At 52.4% G+C, this 13875-nt stretch overlaps 6 protein-coding genes across 6 annotated transcripts; 2 read left to right on the top strand and 4 right to left on the bottom strand.

The window, feature by feature from the left end:
- Window positions 1-272: 272 nt before the first annotated feature.
- On the bottom strand, window positions 273-1619 carry UHO2_00502 (uncharacterized protein; the record flags this gene model as incomplete). Its single annotated transcript, XM_041557122.1, has 1 exon — window positions 273-1619. One exon carries the CDS (start codon window positions 1617-1619, stop codon window positions 273-275), a length of 1347 nt encoding a protein of 448 aa, XP_041413056.1.
- Window positions 1620-1922: 303 nt separating this feature from the next.
- UHO2_00501 (putative syntaxin, vesicular transport protein) lies at window positions 1923-3421 on the top strand (the record flags this gene model as incomplete). The annotated part of the gene is made up of 3 exons (XM_041557121.1): window positions 1923-2148; window positions 2223-2555; window positions 2625-3421. 3 exons carry the CDS (start codon window positions 1923-1925, stop codon window positions 3419-3421), a joined length of 1356 nt encoding a protein of 451 aa, XP_041413055.1.
- On the bottom strand, window positions 3380-5326 carry UHO2_00500 (uncharacterized protein; the record flags this gene model as incomplete). Its single annotated transcript, XM_041557120.1, has 1 exon — window positions 3380-5326. The coding sequence occupies one exon, from the start codon at window positions 5324-5326 to the stop codon at window positions 3380-3382; it is 1947 nt and encodes a 648-aa protein (XP_041413054.1).
- Window positions 5327-5885: 559 nt separating this feature from the next.
- UHO2_00499 (uncharacterized protein) lies at window positions 5886-7244 on the bottom strand (the record flags this gene model as incomplete). The annotated part of the gene is made up of 1 exon (XM_041557119.1): window positions 5886-7244. The coding sequence occupies one exon, from the start codon at window positions 7242-7244 to the stop codon at window positions 5886-5888; it is 1359 nt and encodes a 452-aa protein (XP_041413053.1).
- A 1373-nt stretch (window positions 7245-8617) lies between these two features.
- Window positions 8618-10960, top strand: UHO2_00498 (putative ATP-binding cassette transporter protein, mitochondrial; the record flags this gene model as incomplete). The annotated part of the gene is made up of 1 exon (XM_041557118.1): window positions 8618-10960. One exon carries the CDS (start codon window positions 8618-8620, stop codon window positions 10958-10960), a length of 2343 nt encoding a protein of 780 aa, XP_041413052.1.
- Window positions 10961-11059: 99 nt separating this feature from the next.
- UHO2_00497 (uncharacterized protein) lies at window positions 11060-13765 on the bottom strand (the record flags this gene model as incomplete). The annotated part of the gene is made up of 1 exon (XM_041557117.1): window positions 11060-13765. The coding sequence occupies one exon, from the start codon at window positions 13763-13765 to the stop codon at window positions 11060-11062; it is 2706 nt and encodes a 901-aa protein (XP_041413051.1).
- Window positions 13766-13875: the final 110 nt, after the last annotated feature.

The raw sequence follows: 13875 nt of genomic DNA, 5'->3' as shown, positions 1-13875 counted from the left end.
GAGGGACGATGGACAATTGCGATGCAAACAACAAGACGATCATGATATACAACTAGTAGTGCCCAATACATACACGGCAAGTTTTCGGCTCCGTTCTCCTTTCCCGAGCAATGCAATTTCTACCAGGACATCGCTTCTCCCTTTCTCTGTGTGCGCCATTCCAGTCCAGTACGGTTCGGACAGCAAAGGCAAAACAGGCAACAACTGAAACCGAGCGATAAATCGCGCTAGAAAGAGCATCTCGCATTCCCACAGCAAGATGATAAGATCGGCTACGCTTCCTCCAACCACGCCCCGAAAGCATGCTTTCTTCTGCTCTCCTGCGCCTTGGCCTCATTTTGCTCGGCATCACTCGCCTCGTCGTCGGCGGCGCCGTCATTGCGGCTCTTCTTAAAGCTCGGCGTAGCGTCGGCGAGCCAGGCATCGATGCTTCTTTGTGCGAAATACCTGGCTTTCATCATCTTTACGCACGCCTCGGCCTGCTGTTCGGTTTGGAATCTGACCGTCATGATCCCTGCGGGTTCTTTGTCCCACAGTACGACGTTGGTCACTCCGCCGATCTTCGCGGTGCACTCGTCGCGCACGTCTTCTTTCAGGTCAAGGAGGAGCGTCGGGTCCGAATCGAGCTCGTGCAGTGTGAACATTTTGGTCAAGACTACTGTTCGGCCTTTCGCTGCCCGGGTGGAAGGCGAGGTGGTCGCAAGGGGAACAGAGGAGCGCGAGAGTGGATCGTCGTCTCTCCAATCTGAAAGTTTATTTTCCAGTTTAGCTACTCTCTTGGCGATGTTTTTACGTTCTTGATCAGTTAGGTTTCTACGTTGGCGTGTTGTAGACGGCCCTTCATCTTTTCCATTTGTGCTTTCTTCCTGCTTTTCAGCGGTGGCGCTTGATGTTGTGTTGTTGGAGGTGGCGGGGAACTGAGCACGTTGAACCCTCATAACCGGCCCTCCTCCCGCGTTGTTGCTCCCACCAATTGCACCCCTCAGACTCGTCTCATCCAACATCCTAATCGCCAACTCCACACTTTCCGCTTTAAAATAAACCACCAGTGCTTCTCCCCTAAACACCCCCGTTCTTTCATCGTAATACATCTTCACCCTCGGCTTCCCCTCATCATCCTCCAACAAAACGCCATACCGCGAAAACACCCGTGCGATCTCCTCCTGTGTTGCATCCAGAGGTAGACCCGTGATGTAGAGTGATGTTATCGGCTTTGGTTTTTTACTCGGTGGTAGCCTCTCTGCTGGGGTAGAAGTGGGGTTGGAGGGGGAGGGAGGACGTTTCTTGCTTCTGCGAAGGACCGCTTGAGAAGGTTGGCATTCGTCTACCCCGGCGATCGAGTATGCAGCCTGTTGGGTTGAGAGAAGGTCTTCGTCGAGGACCTTGACCCAATGCCCTACGGGTTGTGTTGATGATGAAGAAGAGGGGTTGGAAGAGGAGGAGGAGGGGGGGTCGTCTTCGCTTTCGCCGAGGTCGACGGTGGGGCGAGAAAGATGTAGGAAAGCTTGCCATTCCCATTCTTGTCCGGATTCGTCTTCGTAGCGCCAGTTGCCAGAGACGCGGTCGAGGTAGACGCGCGGATCTTCGGAGCCGCCTGTGGCTGGCGGTGCTGGATGCATTGTGGTCATTCGTTAGGAGCGGATGAATGGGCAGAGACGAAAGAGCGAAGTTTGCAAAGCCAAAATAACACACACACACGCTCTCGTAAATTCGGAACTCGGCTATCGTTGACGTGCGGCGGGGCGGCAACAGCAGCACACTCACACTTGCATTCACACTTTCTACAACGTGTCATCATCATCAACAGCTTCACCCTTTCCACCACCTCCATCACTCGCATCCAGAGCGAACCGACCGACTCACCATATCTTCAGCGCTTCATCAGGTCGGATCCCGACTCGTGAGGGGACAAGGCAGCAACAATGTCCTACACACCAACTACATCCTACTACGGCCAATCGGTCAAAGATCGAACCACCGAATTCCACTCCCTCGTCGACTCCATCTCTTCTCGCTCCACCCAACCCACTTGCTCGAAACAGAAACTCTTACCCAACTCCAACCCAAAAGGAGAATTCGCGCGAAGAGCCCAAGCTATCGGGAAAGATATCGCTTCAACAACTGCCAAGTTGCAACGTCTTGCACAGCGTAAGACTCCCTACTCCTCCACCCCTTTTCTTCTCCTCGTCCCACTGACTCTCGTTCTTTTTTTGCGTTTACAGTGGCTCGTCGAAAAACCCTATTTGACGATCGGCCGGTCGAAATCTCAGAACTGACTTACATCATCAAGCACGACATCGCTGCAATCAACAAACAGCTTGCAGACTTGCAGGCGTTCAACAAAGCGAACCAATCCGGGAAAAGTGCGGATAGAGCGGAAGAGCACAGGGGCAATGTGGTTACACTCTTGCAGAGTAAACTGGCGGGTGCAACGACGAGTTTTCAAGATATACTGGAGGTTCGAACTCGAAATATAAAAGCGAGTAAGGATCGGAGCGAACAATTTATGTTCGGTAATACCGCAGCTGGTGTTGGTGCGATGGGAGAGAATTCAGGTAAGTTTCAATACCACCGTAGTAGTGTTAGGCATTTGCGGGATTGAAAGCTGATGAAAAAAAAAAGAGGAATTGGGGCTGATGCAGTTCTTCGTTCTCGATCTAAACCTTCTGGTGTTGGTGGAGCAGATTCTCCGCTATACCATCCACAACGAACAGGTTCGGCAATGGCGCATCGATCTTCCCCGCTCAACCCAGGTGCAGCAGCGGGTGATGGGTATGATCCAAAAGCAAAACCTCTACCCACAGCCGCGGGCGATGGCGACTTTTTAGCGCTTGATATGCGCCCCCCATCAACTGCACCCGGCGGTCAATCCGGAGATCAATACCTCCAGATGCAACTAATGGAAAACAACGAGAACAACTACATGCAGCAACGATCCACGGCAATCGAATCGATCGAATCCACCATCTCGGAACTCGGACAGATCTTTTCCCAGCTTGCACACATGGTTGCAGAACAGAGAGAAACCGTGCAGAGGATCGACGATAATGTGATGGAAGTGGTGGATAATGTAGGTGGCGCTCAGAGGGAATTGTTGAAGTACTATGCAAGTGTCAGCAGTAATAGGTGGTTGATGTTGAAGATTTTCGGTGTGCTGATTGTGTTTTTCTTGCGTAAGTTGCCGATCGGCCCCCCTTTACGCTTTGAAGAGGTGAGGGGAGAGCTGACACTTTTTCATCTTGTTTGCCGTGTGGTTCGGGATAGTGTTCATTTTGGTCTCTTAGAAGCATCCGTTTTGTTGCAATCGCAAACTTTCGCCGATCATCTCGCATATGCAACGATTGATTTGCGTATACAAGAAGGGCGAGGAAAAGAGGCATTAAGCATCGCAATTCCTCCACTCCGGCGGCATCCATTGTAAGCCTAGCGCATCAAACACCTCGCTTTCATCTTGCGTCTCCACCAACCCCGCCTCTTCGGCGACACCCAGATGGGTCAAGCCATCGAAGTTAAAACTATACCCTTTTTGTTTGGCCCACAGCCTGAGATCCCTTTCAAAAGTCACACTGCCCGTCCAACCCAGTATGGTTGCGCCATAGACTTTCAATGGGCAGAACACCAGATCTACCCTCCTGTGTACCGGGTTAGGGTTGGTCCCGGAGAGAGGCGGAAGAACGACTATGTTGGCAATGTCGATATGAACTGCTTCTTTTGCACCAGCGGGGTGCAGGTCCGAGTCTAGGGTGGCAGCCGGGGTTGAGATGTTTACCATGTGTGTCAGTAGGCCTTTTCCTTTCATTTCATTCAGTAGGCGCAGGTGGAGAGCGCGCGAGCGAGGTTGTGCGTGGCCGATGATGATGTCGAGGTCGTAGGTTTGCGTTTTACCTCGACGGTATCCTCCGCAGATTTCGTGTTTGACTTGTACACCATCGCCCAGTACGCTCCGGACCAGGTCCATGATGTGTGCGGTGATCGATCGACATTCTTCCCGACCGATGGGTTTGCGAAGATCCGAAAGAATACGTACACTCTCTCGTGCCGACAGATGGGTAGCCAGAGACTTGCCTCTATCAAGCACATCCGCAAACGATCTCGCCCCGGAATTATACGCTTCTCTAGCACCGATCGGTCCGATACCGTAGAGTTCGGTGAAGCTATTCATCACATACACCGCCCTGTCTCTTTTGATCACTTTCGCTTCTATTATCCTACCCTCCTCAACCCTGTTTCTCTTCTCTTCTTCCCCTAACCCGGCAGGTAAAGAATAAAACTGTTTGATAAGACTAAAAACCTTCTTCCCCACCCCCTTAAGCTTTTCTACCTCACCCAATCGCATCTCCAACAGCTGCCGGTCATAGATACCAGCCGGATCAAGTAAAGGATCTGGTATGCGGAACGGGTAGGCTTTGAGTGCGGATATGGCTCGCATATAGGCCATTTCGCTATATGTATCGCCCGTTAGACGTCGTTCCGTACGAATCTGCTCGAGTTCGGCAATAAGCGGCTGGTTCGGGGAGAAGAGCGGGGATGGCCGTCGACATGCGAATCGCGTGTTTTGCCATGGTGGGCAGGGGAAAGCGGGTAGGATCGGGTCGTAGTATCCTGCTGGAATCTCTTCCTTCGTAGGGGTTGGGAAGGGAGAGCCGGAGGAGGAGGAGGAGGAGGAGGAGGAGGAGGAGGAGGAGGAAGGGTGGCTTAGCGAGGGTCGAGGTTGTTTTGTGCCATGTGAGGTTGGGAGGAGAGGCGAGTCAGAGGGGCTACGTTTGCGTTTTCCGCCCACTAGATTGGTGTCGTTGCGGGTTGTGCTGTCGCCGACATTGCTAGTGGTGCAGCTTGTCTGCGGTCTGAGGATGACAGCATGAAACAGATCAGGATCGACCAAACCACCCTCTCTCTCCACTTGCTCTAACCAATCTGGAGTAACGACAAATCGTCTCCAATCTCTGCCCACACCGTCACCCAACTTCCTCTCTAACTGGCCCCCTTCCCCCTCCTCCGCAACCCGCTCTCTTTTCGCTGGAAACACGTTCAAATCTGCATCACGGAAATGCTTAGCAACCCTCTTCGGCGCCTTCAGCACAGTAATCACAACATTTGCTGCATCGGGAGAACTCGTCACTTGCGCCCCCAACTTTTGTGCTCGTAACTCTAATTCCTTTGCGAGCTGGCGATCGAGTTTGTCGTGCAGGATGTGGATGCGGGTCGATTGGGAGAGGATTCGTTGGATTGTCTTTTCCGAGCGGGAGGGCGAGCCTATGTGATCTTGGTATCGAACTACCTCGGATGCGGGAGGTTGAGGAGGGGCTAGGAAGCTGTGTTGGGGCATCTTTAGCGGAACGATTGCAGGGGTTTCGGCAAGGATGAGCTGCTGGGGCTATGTTCGTTCCCTTGCGTGTGGGCGAAGGATAGATGGAACGGTGAAGAGGCTAAGGGTTTTCTAAAGAAGAGTGCGGGTGGTTCGGAAGACTGGGCAGCAGCAAGTGGTTTGTAGCTGAGAAGAGTTGATCGATGGCGTAAGAAGGAGTAATTGTCCAAGACAGAGCAGCTGAAGGAGGTGTCCGGTGGGAAGAGCACCAATAAAAGTCAGCGAGGCGGAGGCTTGAAAGCCGAATTCCGTTGCAACTCGACGTGCTCTAAACCCACCTGTCATCTTGCTTGACTGCCGTCTTTGACCGCTCTCGAGAGGGCCGTGCTGCAGTTCAGAGGAAGATTGGGCCAGGGGAAAGTGATTGCTTTGCGAATGATGGGTATAGATACAGTGGAAGCCAATCAAGACGCTAGGATGCCAGTGTAGTATGCTAGGATAGACAGAAGGTGCAAGAGTCAAAGAGATCAAGATGCCGACGTAAAGCGCAAAGGGGTACCGTTGCGTAGCGGACCGGCGATCACAACGCAACCACCACCACCATCACCACAACCACAACCACAACTGCTGCTGCAATACCATTTTGAAGAATCAAAACTGCACCACTCCGCAACGCAACACCTTTAGAAGTCATCGAAGCGTTCTTCGCCTTGGCCCACTGTATCGCACTCAAATCGTCATCCCCTACCGCCGTTGGGCTCTCGGTTCCATTCAAATTGATATAAAACAATCTCTCCAGCCCCGCCTGACTCTGGAACATGCCCAAGCCATCATGGCTGACCCCTTCAATATAGTTGACCGAATGTGCTGTTGGAAAGCCACCTTGCATCTCTGTCAGATGCTTCACAAAATTCCTTCCTCGTCCCAGATGCGTCGTACCCTGTGCCAGAGCTTCACATCTTGTATCGCCTTTTCCGTGATCTTCTAGGCCAAATAGATAGGAGACGACACGGCGACGGTATCGTTGAACAACGCTTTCTACGTCGTTGGTTGAGTCGAGGGAGTCAGCGATAAAGTCGGAGAGGTAGGATTGCGAGTATGCGTTGAGACCGAACTTCCAATTGTTAAAGGTGGTGTTGCATTTCGAGTAGGATCGTGGACGCCAGTCTGTCAGGTATGCGTACGAGCCCGGGTTGGCTACGACAAAGTGCACAGGAACTGTGCCGGAGGGAACTGCGCCGATGAGTGCATAGCGTTGGACCATTTGCGCTCCTAGACTGTGGCCTGCAACGATGATCGTGTTGATGTTGGGAAACAGGCTCTTGTTCGAGAACCAAGCAACGGCAGCATCGAGCGCTTCGAATGAAGATACACCTGGTGGTTCAAAAGCTGTATTGTTTGAATCCATAATGGTAGCGGGATAGATCGAGTCTCCACCTTGTGCCCAGTTGCTTCCTCTCCAGACGAGAGTATTTGAGCTGGGCTGCTTGTTCTCGTCGACAGGATAACTTCCTGGATCTTGCTCGTTGAGGAAGATCGGAGCCATAACGACCACTTCATGCGACCGTAAACGGGCTTTGCGAGTAGCACGCTCTCTCCGTGAAGTGGCATTGAGAAGCGCTGTATGTGTTTGATCGAAGTAGGACCACGCATCACGACCTAAGCCATGAAGCATAATGACAGCTCGCTGCACCTTGGTGGCATTGTAGCCAGTGGTGATGTAGTTGTACAGGTAAAAATCGGTCGAGTTGAGACCTTGGAGTTGATCACTGGTGAGCTCGGAACCGGTGTAGGATGATGGTGGTGCAGCTTTGACGACAAAGTTGGTGTTCAGGGTGCGGTTTGCGTCTGTCGCTGGTAGCCAATCCCAAGCTTGTGCCACCGAGGAAAGACTGAATGCTGTGGTGAGCAAGAGCGGTATTGACGTTCTCAACCTCATCCTGATGGGTTGTGCGATTAGTGCTTTCCTTTTAGAGATGGAGCGTGCAGGGCGGATCGAGGAAGAGGTCTCTATATGTGCGCTGAGCGATCCTCTGGGAGCTGCTGGGAACCTGTGCGTGGGTAGATCAGCTTTCGATGAGACAGTGGATCAAAATGTGCGAATCTGGGGAACACTTTGCTGCTGTGCTGTGAAGGGGTGGATGCGTAGTCAAAAGTGCGCTTGGCGAGCAAGGGCGTTTGGACGGCAAGATGTCGAGAGGACGCTGCTATCCGAAGCGACACAGAGTGAGGATGGTGAAGGATTGTGGACGGAGCGGGAAAGGGACAATGCTGTAGGTGGTAGCGTACCAGGATTCAGGGAGAGCTGATCATGATGGAAGCACAACATGCAAGAAACAACTTTCGAAGAAGAAGCGTTTATCAACAACTTTTCCGCCCCGTTCATCCCGCTCGCTTCTCCGTCCGAAGCAGACTTGCATGATGGCCACCTGAGACTCTGTTGTCTCGACTTGCCAAGGGGAGGCAGCAACGGAAGAAGCGCTGTTTTGGGTATGCACCATGCCATGCGTCCCGGAGCTATACCACGCGCAGCCTGCATGACGATTTGCAACACACAAACCGCTCACTCTTCCCTCTTTCTCGTCCCCCCTCTGTGATTATGATCGCTGTCGCTGTATACGCTGCCAAGAGAAGGCCAAGTAAGTCAACTTGGACACAGGCACAAGTGGCCTCCTTCTTCCTTCTGTTCCTTGCCGTCGAGCATGTGAAGGAACAAAACACAATCCTTTGTGACCCGCCCCTTTACCACCCTGTCCGATAAGTGAACCAAACAAGATCCTCAGACAGGCTTGTACGTGCTCAATAGACCGAGCTCCAAGCCAGCACAACCCGGTGTTTAGGCTTGGGATGATCGCACGAACAAGCAGCTTATACAAACGCAGATCGCCTACATTTTCAACTTGTTGTCGCTGTCAAAAACGAGAACGCCGAGACCATCCATTGCCGAAGGAAACGATCCAATAGGATGATATATGCTGACATAAACGTAATCGAGGATCTGACGGAACCGATCTGTCCAGAGATCGGGTACAACACAGTCCCGCTCGAAGAAGGATACTTGGGGACTGTTACACCTCGCGTAGAAACAGAGTTGCGACTGGTTGGACTCCACATTTTTTTGTTGGCGTTAAGCTTAGCAGGCAAGCACAAATAGACTGACGAGATGCCTTGAAGTGCAGTCACGCAAACGAAACGCAAACGCACGGTCTTGTCAAACCATTCTTCCTTTCCTCTCCATTGCTCGCGATCAGCGCAAGGCACCGCACATCGACCGCAATCCTTCCTCCGCACGGAATCTCGCTATACGCAACAATGAGGGTCGTCGTAACGCGGCTCCCCTGGCAGTCGATCGAGGCGGGTCGTGCTGCTGCACTCGGATCTTCTAGCGTTGGCGCACGGACATCACTTCGAAGCTTCTCTGCGATCGCTTCCTCCTCCTCTTCGAGTAGTCAGAGATACGTTGCTGCTTCATCGTCAATACCCTTCCGTACTGCAAGCAGCTTCGAAGCAGCCGCAAGGCTACAATGTCGGCCAGGACTGCGATACTACCAACACATGGCCTCCAATCCAGACCCAACCGAACCGCCGAAACAATCCCTATCCAGCTCCACCACTACTCCACCCCAAAGCGCATCAGATAATATCGTCGCCGCTTCTACACCCTCCCCCTCAGCTTCTACCCCTTCCGCGCGAGCATCAACCCAACCCGCGGCAAAGAAACAACCAGATGGAGATGACCCACTTGGTCTCAACGCCCGTGAGAAAAGCCTCAAAGAACAACGTATGGTCGATTGGGCGATCATCCGCAAACTCGTTCAATACGTTTGGCCTAAGGGCGATTTCGGTACTAAACAACGAGTCGCGCTTGCGCTTGCCCTTCTCGTTGGCGGCAAATTGCTCAATGTACAAGTGCCGTTTTTCTTCAAAGCCATCGTCGATAGGCTCAACCAAGTAGTCAATGCGCCTTTGGACATGACCAATCCCAACACAGTCTGGGTCGTCGCAGGGAGTGCAATTTTGGGTTATGGACTTGCTAGAGTCGGTGCAGCTGCCTTTTCCGAACTGCGCAATGCTGTGTTTGCAAACGTTGCACAGCAGTCGATTCGGCGAGTTGCGAGATCCGTATTCACCCATTTGCTAGCGCTCGATTTGGGTTGGCATCTAACGAGGCAGACTGGTGGACTTACACGTGCGATCGATAGAGGCACCAAAGGTATCTCCTTCCTCTTGACCTCCATCGTCTTCCACATAGTACCGACGGCGTTGGAGATCTCAATGGTTTGCGGTATCTTATCGTACAAATGCGGGCCAAGTTTTGCAGCAGTAACAGCAGTAACGATGGCTGCTTATGCCTGGTTTACCATTCGCACCACTTCTTGGCGTACAAGATTCCGCAAAGAAGCAAACGCAGCGGATAACCGTGCTGCTACCACCTCAGTTGATTCCCTGCTCAATTATGAAGCGGTGAAATACTTTAACAACGAAAAGCACGAAATCGCAAAATACGATGCCGCATTGGCGGATTACGAAAAGAGTAGTATAAAGGTTGCCACCAGTTTAGCCGCGTTGAATTCGGGACAGAATGCAATCTTTTCAACCAGTTTGACGGTCATGATGTTGCTAGCCGCACAGGGAGTGACGAATGGCACTATGTCAGTGGGTGATCTGGTGATGGTGAATCAACTTGTTTTCCAACTTTCTTTGCCGTTGAACTTTTTGGGAACGGTGTATAGAGAGTTGAGGCAGAGTCTGGTGGATATGGAAACCATGTTCAATCTGGAAAACGTCAATGTTGCAGTTAAAGAGAACGCAGATGCACCACCCCTCAAGGTTACTGGTGGAGAGATTCGGTTCGAGAACGTTACCTTTGGCTACCATCCCGATCGACCGATTTTTAGCAACATCTCATTCGCCGTTCCTGCTGGATACAAAACCGCTTTTGTAGGCCCTTCCGGTTGTGGAAAATCCACCATCTTCCGCCTTTTGTTTAGGTTTTACGAACCTCAATCCGGAAAAATCTACATTGATGGACAAGACATAACCAAGGTCTCGCTCGAATCTCTTCGTCGTCATATCGGCGTTGTCCCACAGGACACTCCTCTGTTTAACGATGATATTCGACACAACATTCGTTATGGTCGTCTAGACGCTTCTGATGCAGATGTCGAAGCAGCAGCTCGCGCGGCCAAGGTGGATCAAATCGTTCAAAACCTCCCCCAAGGCTACAATACCAAAGTAGGCGAACGTGGACTTATGATCTCTGGAGGGGAGAAGCAAAGGTTGGCGGTGGCGAGGCTACTGTTGAAGAACCCGAGTATATTGTTCTTTGACGAAGCGACGAGCGCGTTAGATTCCTATACAGAGACAGAGCTCATGCGCAACATTAACGCCAACCTTCTGAGCGAGAAGAGGACCGCGATTTTTGTAGCTCATAGGCTGAGGACGATTAGCGATTCGGACTTGATTGTCGTGTTGCAGAGTGGACAAGTGGCGGAGAAGGGTACGCATGCAGAGTTGATGGATAGAAAAGGATTGTATTGGGATCTATGGCAGGCTCAGTCGACGTTGGGGGTGGGACATGGTGCGGGAGCGAATGAACATTTGCAAGATTTGGAGAGAGAACAGGGTCAAAGTCAGAAGACCGAGTCAAAGTGAGAGAGTCGCAATAGAGCAAGAAATGCATTGATTTGCAATGATCATGATTGTCTGGGTGTGCGTGTGGTGGTGCAATTGAGCGAGATGGCGCAAGAGACTCTAGCGAATGGAAATGTCATGTCTATCCACGATGGCCGAGAGGCGTTGCACTGCGTCTTTCCACGTTGGGATTGAGTGCCAGACGATGCGAAGGGATTCCGTGGTGGATTCGGTGATGAGGTCTTGTGAGATTTCGCGCACGAGTAGAGGTGAGCGAGTTGAGCAGAGGGCTTGCTGTGTCTGTGCGCTAGAAGCCGGTTCTGGCGAGCTCGACTCAGCAGCCGCTGTGACTTTAGCTGTGGTGATGGGTGCAGCTTCGGCTTCGACTTGGGATGTAGGCGTGGGCACAGCGTCCGAGGTGGCTTCAGCCACGGCGTCAGCTGCTGGTGTGACGGCGGAGTCGGCGCTAGACTCTGCTGGCACTGACCAAGACTCGGTTTCAGAGCGAGAGGCCGCCTCAGGAGTCGCGATTGGGGTCGTTGCCTGCGGAGCAGCTTCGGGCAGTGATGATCGCTGCTGATAGGTCTGCAACGTCATCCTTGTTGCGCTCTCGAGTGCCAAAACACCGCCTGACGGCAAGTTGAGCGTTGATGGAGGCAATGAGTTGGAACCTTTGGTCTGGTCAGCCGTTGAAGCAGTATCTTGATCCACAATCTCTATCCCTGAGCCAAGCAGGTCCTTCACCTCAGATTCACCTTCAGTTTCTTCGATCTCTGTTTCCGTTTCAGCTTCCCGCAACATTAAATACCTCTCAACCTTTTCCGTAGGTCGCGCATAAAGGAAAGAAGCGACACTTTCCTCCACTGCAGCGTGAGCATCCGCTTCCAGAGACACCAACGACTTTGCAGTGAGCCTGAAATCCGCTGACTTCTCTGGAATCATCACGTCGCTCTCGGCCTTCGAAACCCAACTGGCACGTTCGATGCTCCAACCACCTTGTGCGCCCTCTGCGGCATCAGCTTTGTTCTGTTGTCGTGCAAGCACGACTTCCAGCTTCCTTGCTGATGCCGAGTAACCCACATCGGCAGGATGATAAACCAGGACCATCTTTTCTGATGAGACCTCGGGTGTGCCTTTGCCGACAAGAGTATAGTTTTGCCCATCAAGCCAGATGTCCAGCGAAATGTTCTTTTGCGGTCGGAAGAGGGTTGCGGGAACAAAGCGAGAAGCTTCGCGGCCGAAGCGTGTGCGGAAGTTGCGAGACCAGTCGAGAGTTGGTTGGATCGGCCAGATGCCCGGACGTGGTGCTGCGAGTGGATCTTGCAAGCGGGACAGCGCCTCTTCTTCGCTTAAGCCCTCATCAACGAGAGTGAGTCCGCCACCGTTGAACAGTACGTAGCCGAGCTTTGCGCTGCATTCCACTTCCTCGGCTGTCTGAGCTTCAACAGTGCTGGTGTCACTGGTGTTATCGAGCAGAGCCTTGAACGGTTCCTCCAGTTGCATTTCACCCTGGTTACCCCATCCTTGCAACTTCATAGCCGAGAGCTGGGCCGTGAGAATCGAGAAGGAATTCAAGACCGGTACATGGGTGACACGGAAGGAAAGGTCAGATTGCGAGCCGTAAAGAAGGTCGTCTGCCTGCTTGATCCATGATGTCGGTTCGTTGTGTACGAATGGAAGCATTGCGTACTGCTTTGTTGTATCGAGGCCTTCGATGATGGCTGCTGCTCCAAGCCGTTGCATTGCGTCAGCATTCTCAGCATGGTACTGTCGAAGAAGAAGCACTGCCTTCTGAGCAGTCCGCTCGTCCAGATATGCTAGAGAAAGCTTGACCTTGCCGTCCTGAATGGGGCTCGCCTCAATGAAGCATCTGGAAAGCTGAGAGAGGAAGCGCACCAGCTCCTGCGGCAAAGCTTCACCTGAAGCAGCCTGAGCATCGCCAGACAGCAGGGTCACTTGCTCCTCCTTGGTCTTAATGGACTGCTTGAAGCTCTGCACCCAATTCTTCATGCGTTCTATGCCTTCCTCCTTGCCTCTGATCCAAAACCCGAGCTGTTCACTAGCATTGCCTGCTTGCTCAGCCTCTTTCTTCGGTGCTCGAGGAAGAATAGCTACTGGTGCTTTGCTCGCCTCTTGTCTCACCTTTGCAGATCCTCGTGCAAGTAGCAGGTAGAGCTCAGCAGGTCGAAAAGAGATGTGGACCGATTGCTTTTGCAGCTCCTCGCGCTTCTCTCGATCCGCCCGTTCTCGGGCATCCTCCATTCCAAAGCGGTGTATCATGATGCGTCGCACGAGATCATCTTTGCGCACTTTGGTGCTGTAGCTGCCTGGAAGCTTGGCTGCCCTTGCTAAAGATAGAAGTTGGTCTCGTGTGAACGAGGCGTTGATGCGTGCTTTCATTTTCTCCCACCGCTTATCCTCGGGATTGCTTTTGGAGGCTTTGGAGAAAGGGTTGCTGTTGTCTCTTCTCGAATGTTGTGGCTCCATCTGATATCGAATTGCTCTGGGTTTGAGCGAGTCGAGATACTCGAGCGTTGGTTCTGCGTCAATTACTTCCTCGAGCAGGACGCTTTTCTCGGCCGCTTTCGAAGAATTCGAGTTGCTGTTTTGTGGTTGTTGGTCTCCCTTGCCGAGCCTCAATGCCTCCTGCTCGCGTACTGTCCTTGCCACGCTGAAGTGCCGCGTTGGAGAAGCGACGTTTGAAAGGGTCGGATGCGAATGGCATCGGCAGGTCAAGGATGCCGGTAAGCGTGATGGACCGACGCCATTGCTGAGGATAGACGCTGCCAGCTGATGTGCGGGCCTGGCACAGGATCGTACCGCCATCGTCACAACAGGGTCAGAAGTAGCTCTCTTGCTGCTGCTGCTGTCCAGCCAGTTCCTTGTTGGAGCAAGCTAGAGCCAAGTAAGGTGAAGAGGTAGTGTGGGTGAAGGGA

Source organism: Ustilago hordei (assembly GCF_900519145.1).
Source record: "Ustilago hordei strain Uho2 genome assembly, contig: UHO2_contig_01, whole genome shotgun sequence".
NCBI classification, from domain to species: domain Eukaryota; kingdom Fungi; phylum Basidiomycota; class Ustilaginomycetes; order Ustilaginales; family Ustilaginaceae; genus Ustilago; species Ustilago hordei.
The sequence above is the reverse complement of the archived record's forward strand: the minus strand, read 5'-3'. Positions and strand labels throughout refer to the sequence as shown.